Genomic DNA, 17,628 nt, shown 5'->3' with positions numbered 1-17,628 from the left:
GAAATGCTAACGTTGCTGCTACTCGGTTGAGGATCCGGTACTCGGATCGAAAACATTCATTGATTGTTATTGCTGCTTGGCCAGTATTGCAAGTTGCCCTGTTGTCGTCTTTTAACCCTTGTACTGTCTTTGGGTCAAAATGACCTAATTCTCCTGTCCTTCTTTCCCCTGCTCTCTCTTTCTTCTTCCCTTCTCTTTCCTTCCTCTTTCCCTTCCTTCCTTCCTTCCTTTCCTTCCTTCCTTCCTTCCTTCTTCTTCCTTCCTTCCTTCCTTCCTTCCTTCCTTCCTTCTTCCTTCCTTCTTCCTTCTTTTCTCCCTTCCTTCCTTCTTTTCTCCCTTCCTACCTTCCTTCCTTCTTTTTTTCCCTTCCTTCCTTCTTTCCTCCTGCTCTCTCCTTCCTTCTTCCCTTCCTCTTTTTTCCCTTCTTTCTTGTTTTCTCTTCCTTCCTTCCTTCCTTCCTTCCTTCCTTCCTTCCTTCCTTCCTTCCTTCCTTCCTTTCCTTCCTTCCTTCCTTCCTTCCTTCTCTTCCTTGTTTTCTTCCTTCCTTCCTTCCTTCCTTCCTTCCTTCCTTCCTTCCTTCCTTCCTTCCTTCCTTCCTTCCTTCCTTCCTTCCTTCCTTCCTTCCTTCTTTTTTTCCTCCCTTCCTTTTCTCCCATCCTTCCTTCCTTCGTTTCTCCCTTCCCACCTTCTTTCCTTCTTTTCTCCCTTCCTTCCTTCTTTCTTTCCTTCTTTTTCTTTCCTTCCTTCCTTCCTTTCTTTCTTTCCTTCCACCTCCTCTTCCTTCTTTTCTCCCTTCCTTTCTTCTTTCTTTCTCCCTTCCTCTTCCTTCTTTTTTTTCCTCCCTTCCTTTTCTCCCATCCTTCCTTCCTTCGTTTCTCCCTTCCCACCTTCTTTCCTTCTTTTCTCCCTTCCTTCCTTCTTTCTTTCCCTTCTTTTCTTTCTTCCTTCCTTCCTTCTTTTTTCCCTTCCCACCTTCTTTCCTTCTTTTCTCCCTTCCTTCTTTCTTTCTTTCTTCCTTCCTTCCTTCTTTTTTCCATTCCTTCCTTCCTTCCTTCCTTCCTTCCTTCCTTCCTTCCTTCCTTCCTTCCTTCCTTCCTTCCTTCCTTCCTTCCTTCCTCCTTCCTTCCTTCCTTCCTTCCTTCCTTCCTTCCTTCTTCCCTTCCTCCGTCCTTGACCCGAAGACAGCACAAGGGTTAACTGAAATGTTACCGGACTGTCGAGTGTTTGATCACTTGGGTTCCATGTTTACTATTGACTGCTGACTTATGCAACGTACGTGATGACGTCGTTCGTTCCCACTGGAATCGATAAGGGAATATTTTGCAAAATTTCCAAACGATTCCAAGGAATTGAAACACTGGGAACCGGTTCTGAACAAGAGACGGTTCTCGATTCCCATCCCTACTTTTGACCTTGTCTCTCATGTCGACGTGCATGTGCAGCTCCGCCGGCTTCGGCTCCAAAGGGATGGCCTACCAGCACCAGGACGTGGTCCGAGCCAAGGAGCTGATCGGTCAGATCAACACGCTGAAGACGCAGGTGTGCTACTACGCCGAGCGCCTGAGCCGCGCCGCCAAGGAGCGCTCGGCCAACGCCCTGGAGAGGACGCTGGCCATCCTCACGGAGAAGGTAGGACTAGGCCTGCGTTGAAAAAATCGATTTTCCGATTCTAAATCGATTCTCATATTAATTTTTTTATCATTTTTCATCATTACATTACAACTTTTGGTATTTGCTTGTTTATGCCCAAAAAAGGATGTTTTGCTGCACGAGAATAACTGGTGCCATGTTTTTGCCTTTAAATATGTTTAAAGGTATGAAAACATTGAAAAATTGCATAAATGGTCTATATTTCATTACTTTATATACTGTCTTGGGGTTACATTTGCATAAAATGCTAAAAACCAAATTCTCAAAAATTAAAAACCCGAAAAACAAACACAAATGGAAAAACATAAACCATTTTCATACGGCCTCTGTTTGCTGCCCTGGATCTGTTTGATAATTCTGCTCCACGATGTTTCTGAAAGCAGTTCTATCAGCATTCTGGGAGGTGATTGGTCCTTACAGCATCATTAGATGCAATACTTGCTGTTGAATGTCAATAAATACTAGTATTAATATGTTGCAGAACTACACAGTCATATAATTCATGCAACAGCTCAAAAAACAGTTTCGAATCAAATCTTGATAATCGATTCTGAATCTTAAGAATCCCCAGCCCTGGGTAGGACCGGACCGGGGCTGGTTTCCGGGTCTTCCGAACCTGAAGAAGAACTAACCAGCTCTGTCCCCTCAGACCCGCCAGCTGGTGACCGTGTGCGACGCCAACTGCTGTCGTCGGCCATCGTGGCCCTGGCGGCCGCCCGCCCGGCGCCGTCCCAGCGGAGCAGCCCGTCCCCGTCCTCCTCCTCCCTCTCTCCTTCCTCCCGCTCCCCGTCCCGCTCTCCCTCCCGCCACCCCGCCTCCCCGTCCCGCCCCGCCACCTCGCCCTCCCGGCTCGCCACCCCTCCGGAGGTCGGCGACGGGGTCAGAAACAAGCGGAGCTCCGCGCACGAGGAGGACTGGGTAAGGGAAGGCTCATGCATGTGTCTCCGCGCAGGTGCGGCTGCGCAGGTGCAGGTGTAGGTGCAGGTGCCAGTGTTGTGCAAGTTCCTACTTCTCATGAACTAGTTCAAAGTTCAGTTCACATAGTTTAAAAAATGAATAGTTCAAGTTCATAGTTCACCATTTTCATTTTGAACTAGTTCAGATCCAGTTCATTTCAATATTCTTAAGGTAGAAGTACGAATGAAACGCCACACTATCCTAAAACTGTTCACTGCATACAATCATGTATTGTCCTAGTGGCTTTTCAACTTTCCTCAGGGGCTGTAAATCTCTTCTTGGTCTTTCCTGATGACTTGTTTTGATTGTCAAGGACTTGCAGATATTTTCACACACTGGGCGGATGCTTTAACTCCACATGACGTTTCAAATTTGAAGTTGACGAGGCAGATGTTAATACTTTTTTCTCAGCGCAGGTGGTCATAATTTGCACAGAAAGGTTAGATTTTTACCGTCGGACTCTTTGGAGACGATGTGTAAAATTCCCGCAGATAATGATAAGCGGAGGCATCATCTGACGTCTCTCTCTTCACTGGTCATTGTAAAGACTGCACCGGCTCGGGCCGCCGTATCCATGGAGCTGCTTATGCTAGTGTGCACTGCATTGTGGGTAATGTAGTGTGAAGTCGTCGTCTCGCCGAGTATTTTAAATGTGTGCGCTGCCCGCTGGTGAAATGAGAAGGAAGATTATTCCGTAATAATTGGCTCTCGGCGAAGGTGGACGCTTTCTCTCCTCCTCTCCCCTTATCTATCTCCCCTGCTACTGCTTTTTGTCCTGTCTTGTCTTCAGAGCCTCTCATTTTCACTCCTCCGAAACTCTACAATCATGGAATTGATTAACTGGTCTCTCAGCACAATTGACCACAAATTTTTGCGACGAGAAGTCAGGGGGTAAGGAGCCCTCTTGCCCCAATGGGACTTTTTTTGCTGGATACACAATGCATTCCTGGAAACATTGGAAACCGTTGTGTTTGGCGATACTGTCTGTCGAGGACGTTGAAGATGCCTTCATAATTGGATTTATGATAGCAGGATTTCTCCTAATTGGAGGGGGGCGATGCCTTGTCTACCGACAAACGCGTAAGTCGTCGACAGCTGCTTTGGCCCTCTCCGAGCTGCCGGACATCGCTGAAGGGATCAGCTCTGCGACACTCAGACTTTAACGCTGGGGGAGCAAAGCCGCAAGCTGGATGCGATTCTTGAACAGAATTGCAGGCTGGCGGCGGTTTTTGAGCTCATTGCAAGATGGAGAAGACCTTGGAGAAGTTGGAAGCTTGGTTTGGCGGGAATTGATCACAAATTCGTCTGTTTGGAGTCGCCATTGATGAACCAGAGACTAAAGGCAGGCGGAAAATTACTGAGTCCGTCTCTTTGCAATATAATTGTTGATTCTATAATCTGACCTTGACAGAGTGGTTTTGGCTGACCGCTCCAGTCACAATCTCCCTGGTGGAATGTAGAACAAGGTGACTCTGCCCCCACTAACCCTCCCCTCTCAGGAACATCTGTGGACCTGTTTTCACGACTGACCGAGCCGACTGATAACACCAAGGACATTGGCTGAGGAGCAACTCTGGGGCGAAGTTCACAGACTTACCGCATACACACACACAATGATAAATACACCTTCCTTTAAAGTCAACGCCTTCCCCGGCCCCTCTCTTATCAACCCCCCCCAACACAGTCAACAGGTTTGAACGCCGCGCTGACAATGGCTGCGGTCGCTCGCTTGGGGTGCTGTGTCGGGATCCCCCCGACCCGTGAACCACCCCCCACACACATGTGCAAGACTTGTTATGTTGCTTTCTGTGCTGAGGTGTTTTTTTTGCACTTTCACACTGTGTATTTATACACAGTGTGAAGATGCCTTTTTTTTCCCTCCCCCATCCCCAATGTCATCCTTTCTCTGATCTGATCTCGCTGCCAGTTGACTCATGTCTCATATTGTTATTGTTTCGTCTGTTGTCTTGATGGGTTGTACTGGTTTAAATTTCACTGTGCTGGGACGCCAGCTCAGCAACAATAAAGGCTATTCTGATTCTGATTCTTATTCTAAGCAGTGAAGCTGAAACTCACGTAATCTGAACAGTTAAAATTCCAGTTTGTTATCTGCAGATCTGAACAAGTTCACGTTCAAGTTCTTTATTTGCAAATATGTTGCGTTCAGTTCAACGTTCTCAGTATGAACTCAGAAATGAACGTGTTCAATGAACGCATTAATTGAACTCGTTCATGCACAACACTGACGGCTGCGCAGGTACAGGCGCGGCGTTTACCTGCGGTTCTGTGCGCAGGAGAAGGTCTGGCTGAACGCGGACAAAAGCCTGGAGGCCGTGATCCAGAAGGTGGACCAGCTTCTGGCCCGGGACAAGATCCAGAGCGACAGCAGCTCCGAGGACGTCTTCCTGCTCGCCGACGAGGAGCCGGGCAGCGCCAAGAAAGGTACTTGAACGTAAACGGCTGATTTCCGGTGTTTATGCATCAGTGGAGGTGGGGCTGCAAAATTAATCGGATTTTAATCGCGATCACGATTTTGGGTTCTCACTATCCCACCTGAGACTGTCTCAATACTTGTATGCGTGTCTCTGGTAGGAGTGTAACAATATATCGTGCCACGAAATTTCGCGATACAAAGACGTCACGATACGTGTCGTGGACAGTGTTGGGGGTAACGCGTTACAAAAGTAACGCAATTACAGTAATGTATTACTATTTGCTGTAACGCAGTAATATAACGCATTACTAATACATTTTCGGTAATATTTTACTCGTTACAATCTAAGTAACGCGCGTTACAACGCATTTTAACCCGTTTAGCTGTTGTTTTTTAAAGAATTCCCCAACACCGCGTCCGCGAGACATCCCGACAACAGAAAAAAGCGTTGGGAACGCGGCGCGGCGGAACGTAGCGCCGCTGGACACTGTTTGTGTGGGGACCGTTCAGTGAGCAGAGCCGGCAGGGAAAAGTCAACAGTGCGGCGTGTCCGCGTGTAACTTAAATCTACCATGGTCTCAGCGTTAGGGCTCGGCCAAGTGAGGCGTTATTAATATATGGGCTTTATACATTTATTAAATATATATGAGCGCGGAGTCGGCGAGGAGCTGCACGAGCCGGGCTCACAGTCAGTCGCGCTGTGAGAGCGGATTTATGGTTCCGCGTTAAATCGACGCAGAGCTTTCGCCGTAGGGTACGCAGTAGTTCGCGTAACCCACGGCGTATGGCCTGCGTTGGTGTAACGCGGAACCATAAATCAGCCTTAAACCACACCTGCAGCCCATCAGGAGGAGAGGTTAAAACAGCTGCGAGTTGTTCATTTCTGGTTCGTTTTGTTAACTCTGAGAGCTTTATTGGTTTGTTTGTTAGCTTGCTGGTGTTTTTTTTCTCTCTGGGAGTTATTTATGAAGAAGTTCTGAGTTCCGTGTGAGCAGTATTCGAGTTGAGGGGGGATGAGGGGTGATGTGATGGCACCCCCCCTGAAATTAAAACGGTCCAAATCACCCCCCCCCCGAAATAAAAACGGTCCAAATCATCCCCCCCTGAAATTAAAACGGTCCAAATCATCCCCCCTGAAATAAAAACAGTCCAAATCATCCCCCCTGAAATTAAAACGGTCCAAATCATCCCCCCTGAAATAAAAACGGTCCAAATCACCCCCCCCCCCCCCCTGAAATAAAAACGGTCCAAATCACCCCCCCCCCTGAAATAAAAACGGTCCAAATCATCCCCCCCTGAAATAAAAACGGTCCAAATCATCCCCCCTGAAATAAAAACAGTCCAAATCATCCCCCCCTGAAATAAAAACGGTCCAAATCATCCCCCCTGAAATAAAAACAGTCCAAATCATCCCCCCTGAAATAAAAACGGTCCAAATCATCCCCCCTGAAATAAAAACGGTCCAAATCATCCCTGAAATAAAACGGTCCAAATCATCCCCCCAGTAAAACTGCCATCCCTCCTTTCCATCCCTTATGTCATTTCATCAATGAATGTGGTTTTACTGCTATTTCAACATTTAGAATCATCACCAGAAAAATAACACCAGAAAAATAACTTATTTGACAATTTTCACCTGTTTCAAGTAAATTTTCACTTGAAATAAGTAGAAAAATCTGCCAGTGGGACAAGATTTATCTTTTTTTGCTATTTTGTTGAAAGTAACTCAAAAGTAATACACAAGTAGTGTAACGCATTACAATTCAGATATAGTAATATTGTAATGTAACTAATTACTTTCAAATGACAGTAACTAGTAATATATAATGTATTATATTTTGGATGTAACTTGCCCAACACTGGTCGTGGAGGTGACAAACTATCGCGATATTGGATTATTAATATGTTGTGTTGACTAGTAACACGCAGCGTATTGGTGACAACCGCGCCTCGACCCGCGGACCAAAATCTGACTCCGCTCAGAAGAAACTAGTACCGTTTTGTGGTCGCGTTTTGAGCTCTGAACTTTTACTTTTGTAAGGCTGGTGTAGAGTTAAGCCTTACCTTATTAAATTAAACCTTTTTGGGGTCGTGAGTAGGATAAACACGGAGACAACTTCTGCTGAGTTCCAGTGTACTTTAATGTCCCTCAACAGTGTAGGATTTTAGAACATCAACACTGACTAGTGTCATTATAGTCCCTGATTTACATCAGAATATAAAGAATATATTTATAAAATAATGAACCCTGAATTACCAAAATAACCTTCTTAACAAAAATAAATCTCCTCTTACACTTATAAGGCGAGCATGAACCAATCTTTTTTATGATGTAAAATTGAATGTATTTATTTACTTTTATTTATTTATTTAATTTTAGTTGTTAAATTTCTGGAAAAGAAAAAAGTCAAATCATACATGAGAGAAACTATTCAGTTTGTGGCTAAATATTTGTACTTGTATGAAACTGAAGATCATAATGCAAACCTGACATTTACTTTTAGTTCAGTTTGTGGAAAATGGTTGGCCTGGCTTTCTCTTTAAAACTTAAACAGTTATAAACCATTACAAACTGTAACAATAGGGCAAATGCACAGCATTGTTTTGTATTTTGTGTCTTTCAAATAAAAGACAATTTTTTCCAGTCATATGTTCCTCATTCAAGGTTGTTAAAAAAATACTGCTATAATATCGTATTGTATCGTTATCGTGACCTCGATATCGTCTATCGTACCGTATCGTGAGATTAGTGTATCGTTACACCCCTAGTCTGCTGCATGAGCCAATAAGTGACCACTGACTCACAGCGTGTTGTCTGCATCAGCCAATCACAGCTGTTTCCAGAGCCGCGGCTGGATTTAGCTAAGATGTAGCTAAGAGAAAAGTCGAAACAAAATTTTAATATCTGCCAGTAGAAGACGAACTGCACGTCCCTCGATGCGGATCATCGTCTTTTGTCTGGAAATATTTCAGATTTAGGTCAATCGATGTTAACCAGTAACAATATTAATATGCAAAGATGCTCTCAAGGTGTTTCCGCGCCACAAGCCGACACAAATAACTTGTTCAACCAGCTAAAAACAAACCACAGTCAGCTACGATGAATGTATGAAGGCAAAGCAAAACTTGCATCCGTCTCAAGCGTGATGGTTCATCATCATCTGAAATGTCCCTCAAAACAAGCCTGTACAGCCATCACCGTGTCATCCACCTCACAAATACATGTCCAGATCAATACAGTAATCACGCTCCAATTTAATTTTGTGTTACACATTTATTTTTATTTCTATTATGAAAGCACTAAAATTAGGATGAAGAACGAGCACTAATTTTATTTTTATCCAACTGTTTGTAAATTAGCAGTAATAGTACACAGTACTATTAGTACACAGTAGTAGTACACAGATGTGATATGTTTACATGACGGTGCAATAAAAAGAAATTTGTCTAAACTCGTTGAATAATCCTGATCACAATATTGATCAAAATAATCGTGATGATTAATCGTGAACACAATATTGATCAAAATAATCGTTAACACAATATTAATAGCAATAATCATGATAACAATATTAATCAAAATAATCGTGATGATTAATCGTGATCACAATATTGATCAAAATAATCATGATCGCAATATTGATTGAATAATCGTCATCATAATATTGATCAAACTAATTGTGATCCCAATATTGATCAAAATAATCGCGATCACAATTTTGATCAGAAAAATCGTGATCACAATATTGATCAAAATAATCATGATCGCAATATTGATCAAAATAATCGTCATCATAATATTGATCAAAATAATTGTGATCCCAATATTGATCAAAATAATCGCGATCACAATTTTGATCAAAAAAATCGTGATCACAATATTAATCAAAATAATCATGATCACAATATTAATCAAAATATTTGTGATGATTAATCGTGATCACAATATCACAATATTGATCAAAATAATCGTGATCACAATATTAATCGAAAATAATTGTGATGATTAATCGTGATCCCAATATTGATAAAAATAATCATGATCACAATATTGATCAAAATAATCGTGATCATAATACTGATCAAAATAATCGTCGTAACAATATTGATCAAAATAATCGTGATCACAATATTGATCAAAATAATCGCAATCACAATATTGATCAAAATAATCACGATGATCTTTTTGGCCCTAAGTGGAGGTGGATTGTCATCCTGAACATGGTTCTTTGTTGTTGACAGACGGCAGCCCCGAGGCTGAGAAGGCTGAGAAGACGTCTCCAGGTGAGAGTAAACCTTTTCCCAGAGCGTTCCCAGACATCTTCTCCATCGGCCGCAGTCGTGACGCGAGCGTTTCTCTGACCTGCAGGCGAGTGGAGCGACGCGCTGTCCCCTCTCCTCTACACGCTGACGGACTGCGTGTCTCTGATGAGCGACAAGGCCAAGAAGGCCATGGTGTTCCTGCTGATGCAGGACGGCGCCCCCACCATCGCCATGAGCCTCACGCTGCAGTACCGCCGCGACGTCGTCTTCTGCCAGACGGTCCGTCAGCACTTATTTATCGCACCCCTGCCGTCTTGACGGCGTCTGATTGACGACGGTGCTGATGTGGGGTTTTTCTCGGCAGCTGACTGCGCTGATCAGCGGCTTCGTCCTCAAGCTGAGGAACCGGCTGTGCGACCCGGGCTTCCTGCGGCAGCTGCACACCATCGGCCTGCTGGTCCAGTTCGAGGGCCTGCTCAGCACTTACGGTAACGGGGGGGTGTTATCAGTACTGGAGTTGAGGGGGGGTGAGGGGGGATGAGGGGGGACGGCATCCCCCCCTGAAATAAAAACGGTCCAAATCATCCCCCCTGTAAAACTGCCATCCCCCCTTTCCATCCCTTATGTCATTTCATCAATGAATGTGGTTTTACTGCTATTTCAACATTTAGAGTCATCACCAGAAAAATAACACCAGAAAAATAACTTATTTGACAATTTTCACCTGTTTCTGTCATGGTACGGTTATCTAGGACCCAAGTGCAGGAGACAGAGGGAGGCTGGAGGCAGGAGTTCTCAAAAACAAAAGGGATTTATTCCAAAAGGGCAAAAACAAGGCGCTGCAGAGCAGGATCAAAAAACCACAAGGAACAAAACTTGGAGCACATGGAGGAGGGAACAGTACGGACCGACAGTGAACCAAGGAATGACAAGACAAGATATAGACTAATCCGGCGACTGGTTTGTGTGCGCTGCCATCTTGCGGCGGCGCCATTGCTGCGGTGGCCACCGCAGCGCTCTTATTGCAACCCGACGCTCTACACAGCATCGTGAATAGCTGGATTGATGATGTTAGACAGTGGCCTCCCATAAGTAATGAAGGTATCTCAAATTAATGCTGATGTTAATTTATAAATAATGATTTGTTTGAGCGATAAGCGGGAAAGAATAGAGGAATAGGGAGATAAGGGAGTGTATGATTAAACACTGTGCTGACGTTAGAAGCACGACATTTAATCATTATGGAAAGGCTACGTGATTTAAAAAAAACACCTGTTTATGTTTTGTTTTATTTTAGGTATCCAAGAATATTTCATTGATCGCCTGGCGTCCGATGACCAAAAAAAACGCAATTACAGGTCTCTAATTGAAGGGCAGAACTATCTCAGCTCCGGATGGGTTTGGGCAAATTCTGCACCGCCATTTAGATGACAATCGTGTCATTTTGAGGGGATCAGTGAGACACTCGCAGTCCATCCACTCTCACCATGATGTGGACGTAACAGTGAGAAGGGAGGATGGCCAAGTTGTGGAAGTTAGTTGTGACTGCATGGCGAGCAGAGGGCGCTGCTGCAGCCACACCGCAGCTCTCCTCTACAAGGTGAGGGAGGCTGTGAGGCAGGGTCTGACTGGGATGTCCTGCAGGGACCAGCTGTGTGCATGGAATAGGTCAACGTGGAAAAATAAACATAAACAGGTGTTTTTTTTTAAATCACGTAGCCTTTCCATAATGATTAAATGTCGCGCTTCTAACGTCAGCACAGTGTTTAATCATACACTCCCTTATCTCCCTATTCCTCTATTCTTTCCCGCTTATCGCTCAAACAAATCATTATTTATAAATTAACATCAGCATTAATTTGAGATACCTTCATTACTTATGGGAGGCCACTGTCTAACATCATCAATCCAGCTATTCATGATGCTGTGTAGAGCGTCGGGTTGCAATAAGAGCGCTGCGGTGGCCACCGCAGCAATGGCGCCGCCGCAAGATGGCGGCGCACACAAACGGGTCGCCGGATTAGTCTATACTGAAGGGATAACGAGACATGACGAGACGCAGGTGCAGACACAATCAGGGCAGATGGGACACAGGCGGGGCAAGACAGAACTGAAAGTTACAAACACTGGGGGGAAGTGTCAAACCCTGACAGTACCCCCCCCTCAAGGGACAGATCCCAGATGTCCCCAGAGTCCTAACCCAGGGTGGGCGGAGGGGGCCTGGAGGAGGGCCCAGGCCACACACGGCCAAAGCATCCGGGGGCCGCCCTCGGGACCGAGCAGACCAGCGAGAGAGCTCGGGGGGGCGTCCCCGAGGCCTAGGCCTGGTTCTTGGCGGGGGGCGTGACGGGGATTCCTGGCGGGGCTCTGAGACTGGACGGGACTCGGGAACCTGACGGGACTCGGGAACCTGACGGGGCTTGGGAACCTGACGGGGCTCTGGGACCGCCTCAGGAACAGAGGGCTGCGGAACCGCCTCAGGAACAGAGGGCTGCGGGACCGCCTCAGGAACAGAGAACTGCGGAACTGCCTCAGGGTCCGGAGTCGGGGCTGACAGGAGGCGGGGAGCCGGAACAGGGGCTGACAGGATGCGGGGAGCCGGAACAGGGGCTGACAGGATGCGGGGAGCCGGAACAGGGGCTGACAGGATGCGGGGAGCCGGAACAGGAGCAGACAGGATGCGGGGAGCCGGAACAGGAGCAGACAGGATGTGGGGAGCCGGAACAGGGGCTGACAGGATGCGGGGAGCCGGAACAGGAGCAGACAGGATGCGGGGAGCCGGAACAGGAGCAGACAGGATGCGGGGAGCCGGAACAGGAGCAGACAGGATGCGGGGAGCCGGGGGGCAGAGGATCCCCGGAGCTGCCCGAGTGGGGACCCGGGTCCGTGGCGCTGGCTGCGGGGGTACCCGGGTCCGAGGTGCCGGCTGCGGGGGTACCCGGGTCCGGGGCGCTGGCTGCGGGGGTACCTGGGTCCGAGGTGCCGGCTGCGGGGGTACCCGGGGCCGGGGCGCTGACCCCCCCTCAAGGGACAGATCCCAGATGTCCCCACAGTCCACATCCAGGGCGGGCTGGGGGTGAACACGGGTCCTCGGAGCTGGCTGAGGGGGGGCACGGGTCCTCGGAGCTGGCTGAGGGGGGGCACGGGTCCTCGGAGCTGGCTGAGGGGGGGCACGGATCCTCGGAGCTGGCTGAGGGGGGGCACGGGTCCTCGGAGCTGGCTGGGGGGGGGGGCACGGGTCCTCGGAGCTGGCTGAGGGGGGGCACGGATCCTCGGAGCTGGCTGAGGGGGGGCACGGGTCCTCGGAGCTGGCTGAGGGGGGTCCGAAACCATCACCGGAGGAGGAACTCCAGCAGGAGCTGAGGCGTCCAGGACCAACGCTGGAGCAGGAACAGGCTGGGGCTGGCGCTGACGCCGTCGCTTCCCCTGGGGCTGAGAACCCCTGGCCCCGCCTCGAGCCAGGCGTGTTCCCCAGAAGGGGGAAACAGGCTGGGATCGTCCAGGACCACCTCGGGAACAGGAAGAGGTGCGTCCAGGGCCCCCACCGGAACAGGCTGGGGCTGGGGCTGGCGCTGACGCCGTCGCTTCCCCTGGGCCTGCAGGCTCCTGGGCCCTCCCAGAGCCAGGCGTGTTCCCCAAAAGGGGTCCCAGTACTCCTCCTGGCGCAAAAACTCCATGAGGGTGAGGTAGTCTCCCGCTGGGTCCATATGGTCGGTCCGTTCTGTCATGGTACGGTTATCTAGGACCCAAGTGCAGGAGACAGAGGGAGGCTGGAGGCAGGAGTTCTCAAAAACAAAAGGGATTTATTCCAAAAGGGCAAAAACAAGGCGCTGAAGAGCAGGATCAAAAAACCACAACTAACAAGGAACAAAACTTGGAGCACATGGAGGAGGGAACAGTACGGACCGACAGGGAACCAAGGAATGACAAGACAAGATATACTGAAGGGATAACGAGACATGACGAGACGCAGGTGCAGACACAATCAGGGCAGATGGGACACAGGCGGGGCAAGACAGAACTGAAAGTTACAAACACTGGGGGGAAGTGTCAAACCCTGACAGTTTCAAGTACATTTTCACTTGAAAGACGTAGGAAAATCTGCCAGTGGAACAAGATTTATCTTCTTATTACAAGCAAAAAAATCTTGTTGCACTGGCAGATTTTTCTACTTATTTCAAGTGAAAATCTACTTGAAACAGGTGAAAATTGTTGTTTTTTCCAGTGATGAGTCTTGTTTTAAGTGTAATGAGATTTTTTTACTAAAATGAGACATTTTAACTAGAAATAAGACAAATATTCTTGTTAAGATTGTGAGTTTTTGCAGTGATCCAGTTTACTTATCCTGTGAAGGACAGAGTCATATTGATAAGTTCAGAAAAGTGTTTTTTATTGTTGTGTTTTGATGTATTTGATGTAAGCCCAGTGGATATTTAAAGCTTACAGAAGGCTGCATTTAACTACTGCTATGTCATTCCTGCAGTATTTCTGCAGGTGTTTTGGTTTGGATTCTAATTCCGGTTAGAGCGCCCCGAGCGGTGGAAGAAAAATCCACAGAATAGCTGCACCTTTGTATAAGCTGCATGGTTGAAAACCTATGAAAAAAGTAGCGGCTTATAGTCCAGAAAATACGGTACTGTTTTATCATTGTGCATATGAATAAAAAAAAAATAAAAATAAAACAATGCTCAAAAGGGCGGGTTGATGGGGGTGGTTCAGCCGTGATTCTGTCTCTCGTTGCAGGGGAGGAGCTGGCCATGTTGGAGGACATGAGCGTGGGTGTGATGGACCTGAGGAACGTCACCTTCAAAGTCACCCAGGCCACCTCGGCCTTCAGCCCCGACATGCTGCCCGTCATAACGGGCAACAGGAGCGGCTTCAACGTGCGGGTCCCCATGCCCGGCGCCATGTTCGACACGCTGCCGCGGGAGATCCAGAACGGGATGCTGCTGCGGGTGCAGCCGGTTCTGTTCAACGTGGGGATCAACGAGCAGCAGACGCTGGCCGAGAAGTGAGTGGGAGCAGAGGGGGGACACGCCCATCCTGGGGGGGAGAGATCCGTCTCAATATCAGGCTTTATCTTTAAATACATCTTCTATATCTTCTCTATTATATTGTATTAGTATAGTAAAGTAATAATAATGTAATACTATGCATTATAATTACTTCTATTAGTACATACATACATAGTAGCATAACTAAATACTGGGCGTTTGTTTTGTTTTGTTTTGTTTGATTTGTGATTTGTATTTCATTTTTTTGTATTCTTTTTTTAACATGCATGTTCGAAATAAAATCTTCAAATCTTCAAATCAAAAGTTAAATCTTTAAAAGTTTAAAAAACACCCCAAGTTGTCCGATTAAACATCATTTTGATTGAAAACATTTACCGCATTGGCCCGAATATAAGACGACCCTGATTATAAGACGACCCCCTCTTTTTCAAGACTCAAGTTTGAAAAAAGACTTTTTGAACACCAAATTCAATTTTTATACAGAAAATAATTACAGTACATATGAAACAAATGATTATAACAATATATTCGAGAGAAAAAGCATGTTATTTTGCCTCATTCAAATCAACATCTTGAAGTTTGCGTCATAACTTCTCAGGTTCCGGTTAACCTGCCGATCTTCCACCCACTTTTCTCCAGATTGTTGCTATGTTTCTCCATTTTCTGTTATCTCTTCTCTTATTTTCTTCTCTTTTCTTTATTACCGCTATTTTTGATTTTAAAGCTTTAAAGATATCTGGCGCCATGTAGCGTTGTAAATGGGTGTAATGTCTAGACCCCGAATGTAAGACGACCCCCACTTTTTCAGTCTTATTTCAATGCAATGCGGGCCGATACGGTAATTAAAATCCTTTGTTTGAATAAAGACCACCACTACCCCCCCCCTGTAACGTCTGCATGTGTGCAGGTTCGGAGACACGTCGCTGCAGGACGTCATCAACGGCGAGAGCATGACCCGCCTCGGCTCGTACTACGACCAGTTCAAGGAAGTTCTCCCAGAAGACAGTGAGTCCCACGTTTAATTGTTTATTTAAAAGGATCCCCGTTAGCTGACGCCAAAACGAAAGCTATGGGGTCCAGACAATAAAATACAAAATCAAACATACAATCTCAATTCATAAAGTACATTTAAAAAAATAAAAATAGAATTACAAAAAAGAAATAAAGAAAAACATCATACAAATCATATATACCGTATTTTCTGGACTATAAGCCGCTACCTTTTTCATAGGTTTTGAACCGTGCAGCTTATACAAAGGTGCAGCTATTCTGTGGATTTTTCTTCCACCACTTGGGGCGTTCTAACCAGAATTAGAATAAAAACTAAGACAAAATAAATGCAAAGAAGAATACAAATTACAGACCAATTTCGATATTGCCATCTTTGTCTAAAATATTGGAGAAGTTAGTTTACTCTAGAATTCTTAAACACCTAAATGACAATAATATATTATATGAACATCAATATGGCTTTAGACAAAAACATTCTACTTACATGGCTCTCCTACAGTTTATTGATAGAATTACCAAGGCACTTGACAATAAGCAATTCTCTGTTGGTATATTTCTGGATTTATCCAAAGCTTTTGATACTGTGGACTATACAATACTTATATCTAAGCTTCAGAGGTATGGTTTTTCCGGCTTTGTAATAAATTGGCTCAGAGACTATGTTTATAATAGGGAACAGTTTGTTTCCATTAATGGTGTCGATTCTGACAGGGCAAAGCTAAATTGTGGGGTTCCTCAGGGCTCTATACTTGGTCCCCTTTTATTTTTGATATATATCAATGATTTCGCTTGGGTATCTCCTAGACTATTTTCAATTCTGTTTGCTGATGACACCAACATTATAATGTCACATGAGAATTTTGAAGTATTAATTAGGGAAGCAAATGAAGGTCTATCTTGTGTCTCTGATTGGTTCCAGACAAATAAGCTGTCATTGAATGTAAAAAAATCGAATTTCATCTTGTTTTGTAAAAATGGCAGGAGGTATTCGAATGAAGATGCAAATCTTTTTATCAATGACACAAAAATCAACCAAGTTTCTTCGACAAAGTTTTTAGGTATCATAGTTGATGATAAATTAAACTGGAAAGAACAGATTGATCATGTTTGTAAAAAAGCAATGAAGTCTCTAGGTATTATTAGGAAGGTGTGTACATTGTTAAATAGAAGTTGTTTCTTAATTCTGTATTATAGTTTAATTTTTCCTTACATATCGTACTGTAATATAATATGGGCTAGCACCTATTCATCCAATCTTCAAAAAATAATTTTACTACAAAAAAGATTTGTTAGACTGGCTACCTTTTCGGATCGATTAGAACCATCTGCTCCTCTCTTCAAGAAGCTAAACATTTTGTCTGTCTCTGAGGTGAATTCCTTGCAGATATGTTTGTTTGTGTACAAATGTATTTACAACTGTCACAACCTTCCAATTGGTTTTAAGTGTTTTTTTTCTTTGAATTCCGATATTCATTCATATCCCACTCGGCAAGCCAAGAACCTGCACATACCCTATAGTCGTACTTCTCTTAGGCAGTTCTCAATAAGACATCGAGGGTCCATTCTTTGGAATGCTACTGATCCTTGGCTAAAAACATCACCATCTCTGCTAGCTTTCAAAACAAACTACAAAAAAATGCTTTTGCAGTAGAATAATGTAAGGTCACTCAATCATATTAAGTTCAATAAGAGGTTATTATTATATGTATTGTAATAATCTGTACTGTGTGTATGTACTGGTATATTTGCATCTAAACATGTGAATCTACAACTGGTATTTTGATGTGTGTTCTTTTGGGAGAAGTTCTCGATAAGCCTTCTGGCTTCCAACTTCTCCTGCACAATATTAACATGTATGTATCTTTTGTTTTTAACTTGTATGTGCGAATAAATAAAACAATAAAAACAAATAAAACAATACACTACTTCTTCTTTAGATAGAAGTAGAAGCAGATTTCAAACAGATAAATAGATAAATAGATACTGGTTATTTTCTCTTGGTTCTGTCCCGTTTTAATCAGCAAAGTTGCTGCCGTGTTAAAAGACACTGTTAGGAAAGATCTATTTAGGTACAAACATGTACATCATTTACAGTTCAAAATCTTTCTGTACATGTAGTAAATATCTAATCTAACAACAGAAATATCTGCGGCTTGCATATCTTTTTTTTTAAATAGAGCGAATGCGAATGACACAAAACCAATGAACTAACAACTTGATGAAACAACTGTGTGTTGAGAAATGGTGCACATTTACACGTTACGGCAACAGCTCTGCCCATTTTGGCAACAACTTTGT

The 17,628-nt window shown here is 44.9% G+C and overlaps 1 protein-coding gene across 1 annotated transcript in view; it reads left to right on the top strand.

Moving 5' to 3' along the window:
• Positions 1-17,628, top strand: part of inpp4aa (inositol polyphosphate-4-phosphatase type I Aa) — a 34,405-nt gene that overhangs the window by 7,093 nt on the left and 9,684 nt on the right. Inside the window, 9 exon segments of the mRNA XM_061724279.1 lie at positions 1,443-1,629; positions 2,300-2,324; positions 2,327-2,568; positions 4,902-5,049; positions 9,284-9,325; positions 9,411-9,583; positions 9,669-9,792; positions 14,048-14,315; positions 15,227-15,324. Coding sequence (XP_061580263.1) covers positions 1,443-1,629; positions 2,300-2,324; positions 2,327-2,568; positions 4,902-5,049; positions 9,284-9,325; positions 9,411-9,583; positions 9,669-9,792; positions 14,048-14,315; positions 15,227-15,324 — 1,307 coding nt within the window.

Source organism: Cololabis saira, chromosome 6 (genome assembly GCF_033807715.1).
Source record: "Cololabis saira isolate AMF1-May2022 chromosome 6, fColSai1.1, whole genome shotgun sequence".
Classification (NCBI taxonomy): domain Eukaryota; kingdom Metazoa; phylum Chordata; class Actinopteri; order Beloniformes; family Belonidae; genus Cololabis; species Cololabis saira.
This window is presented reverse-complemented; position numbering and strand designations above follow the sequence as displayed.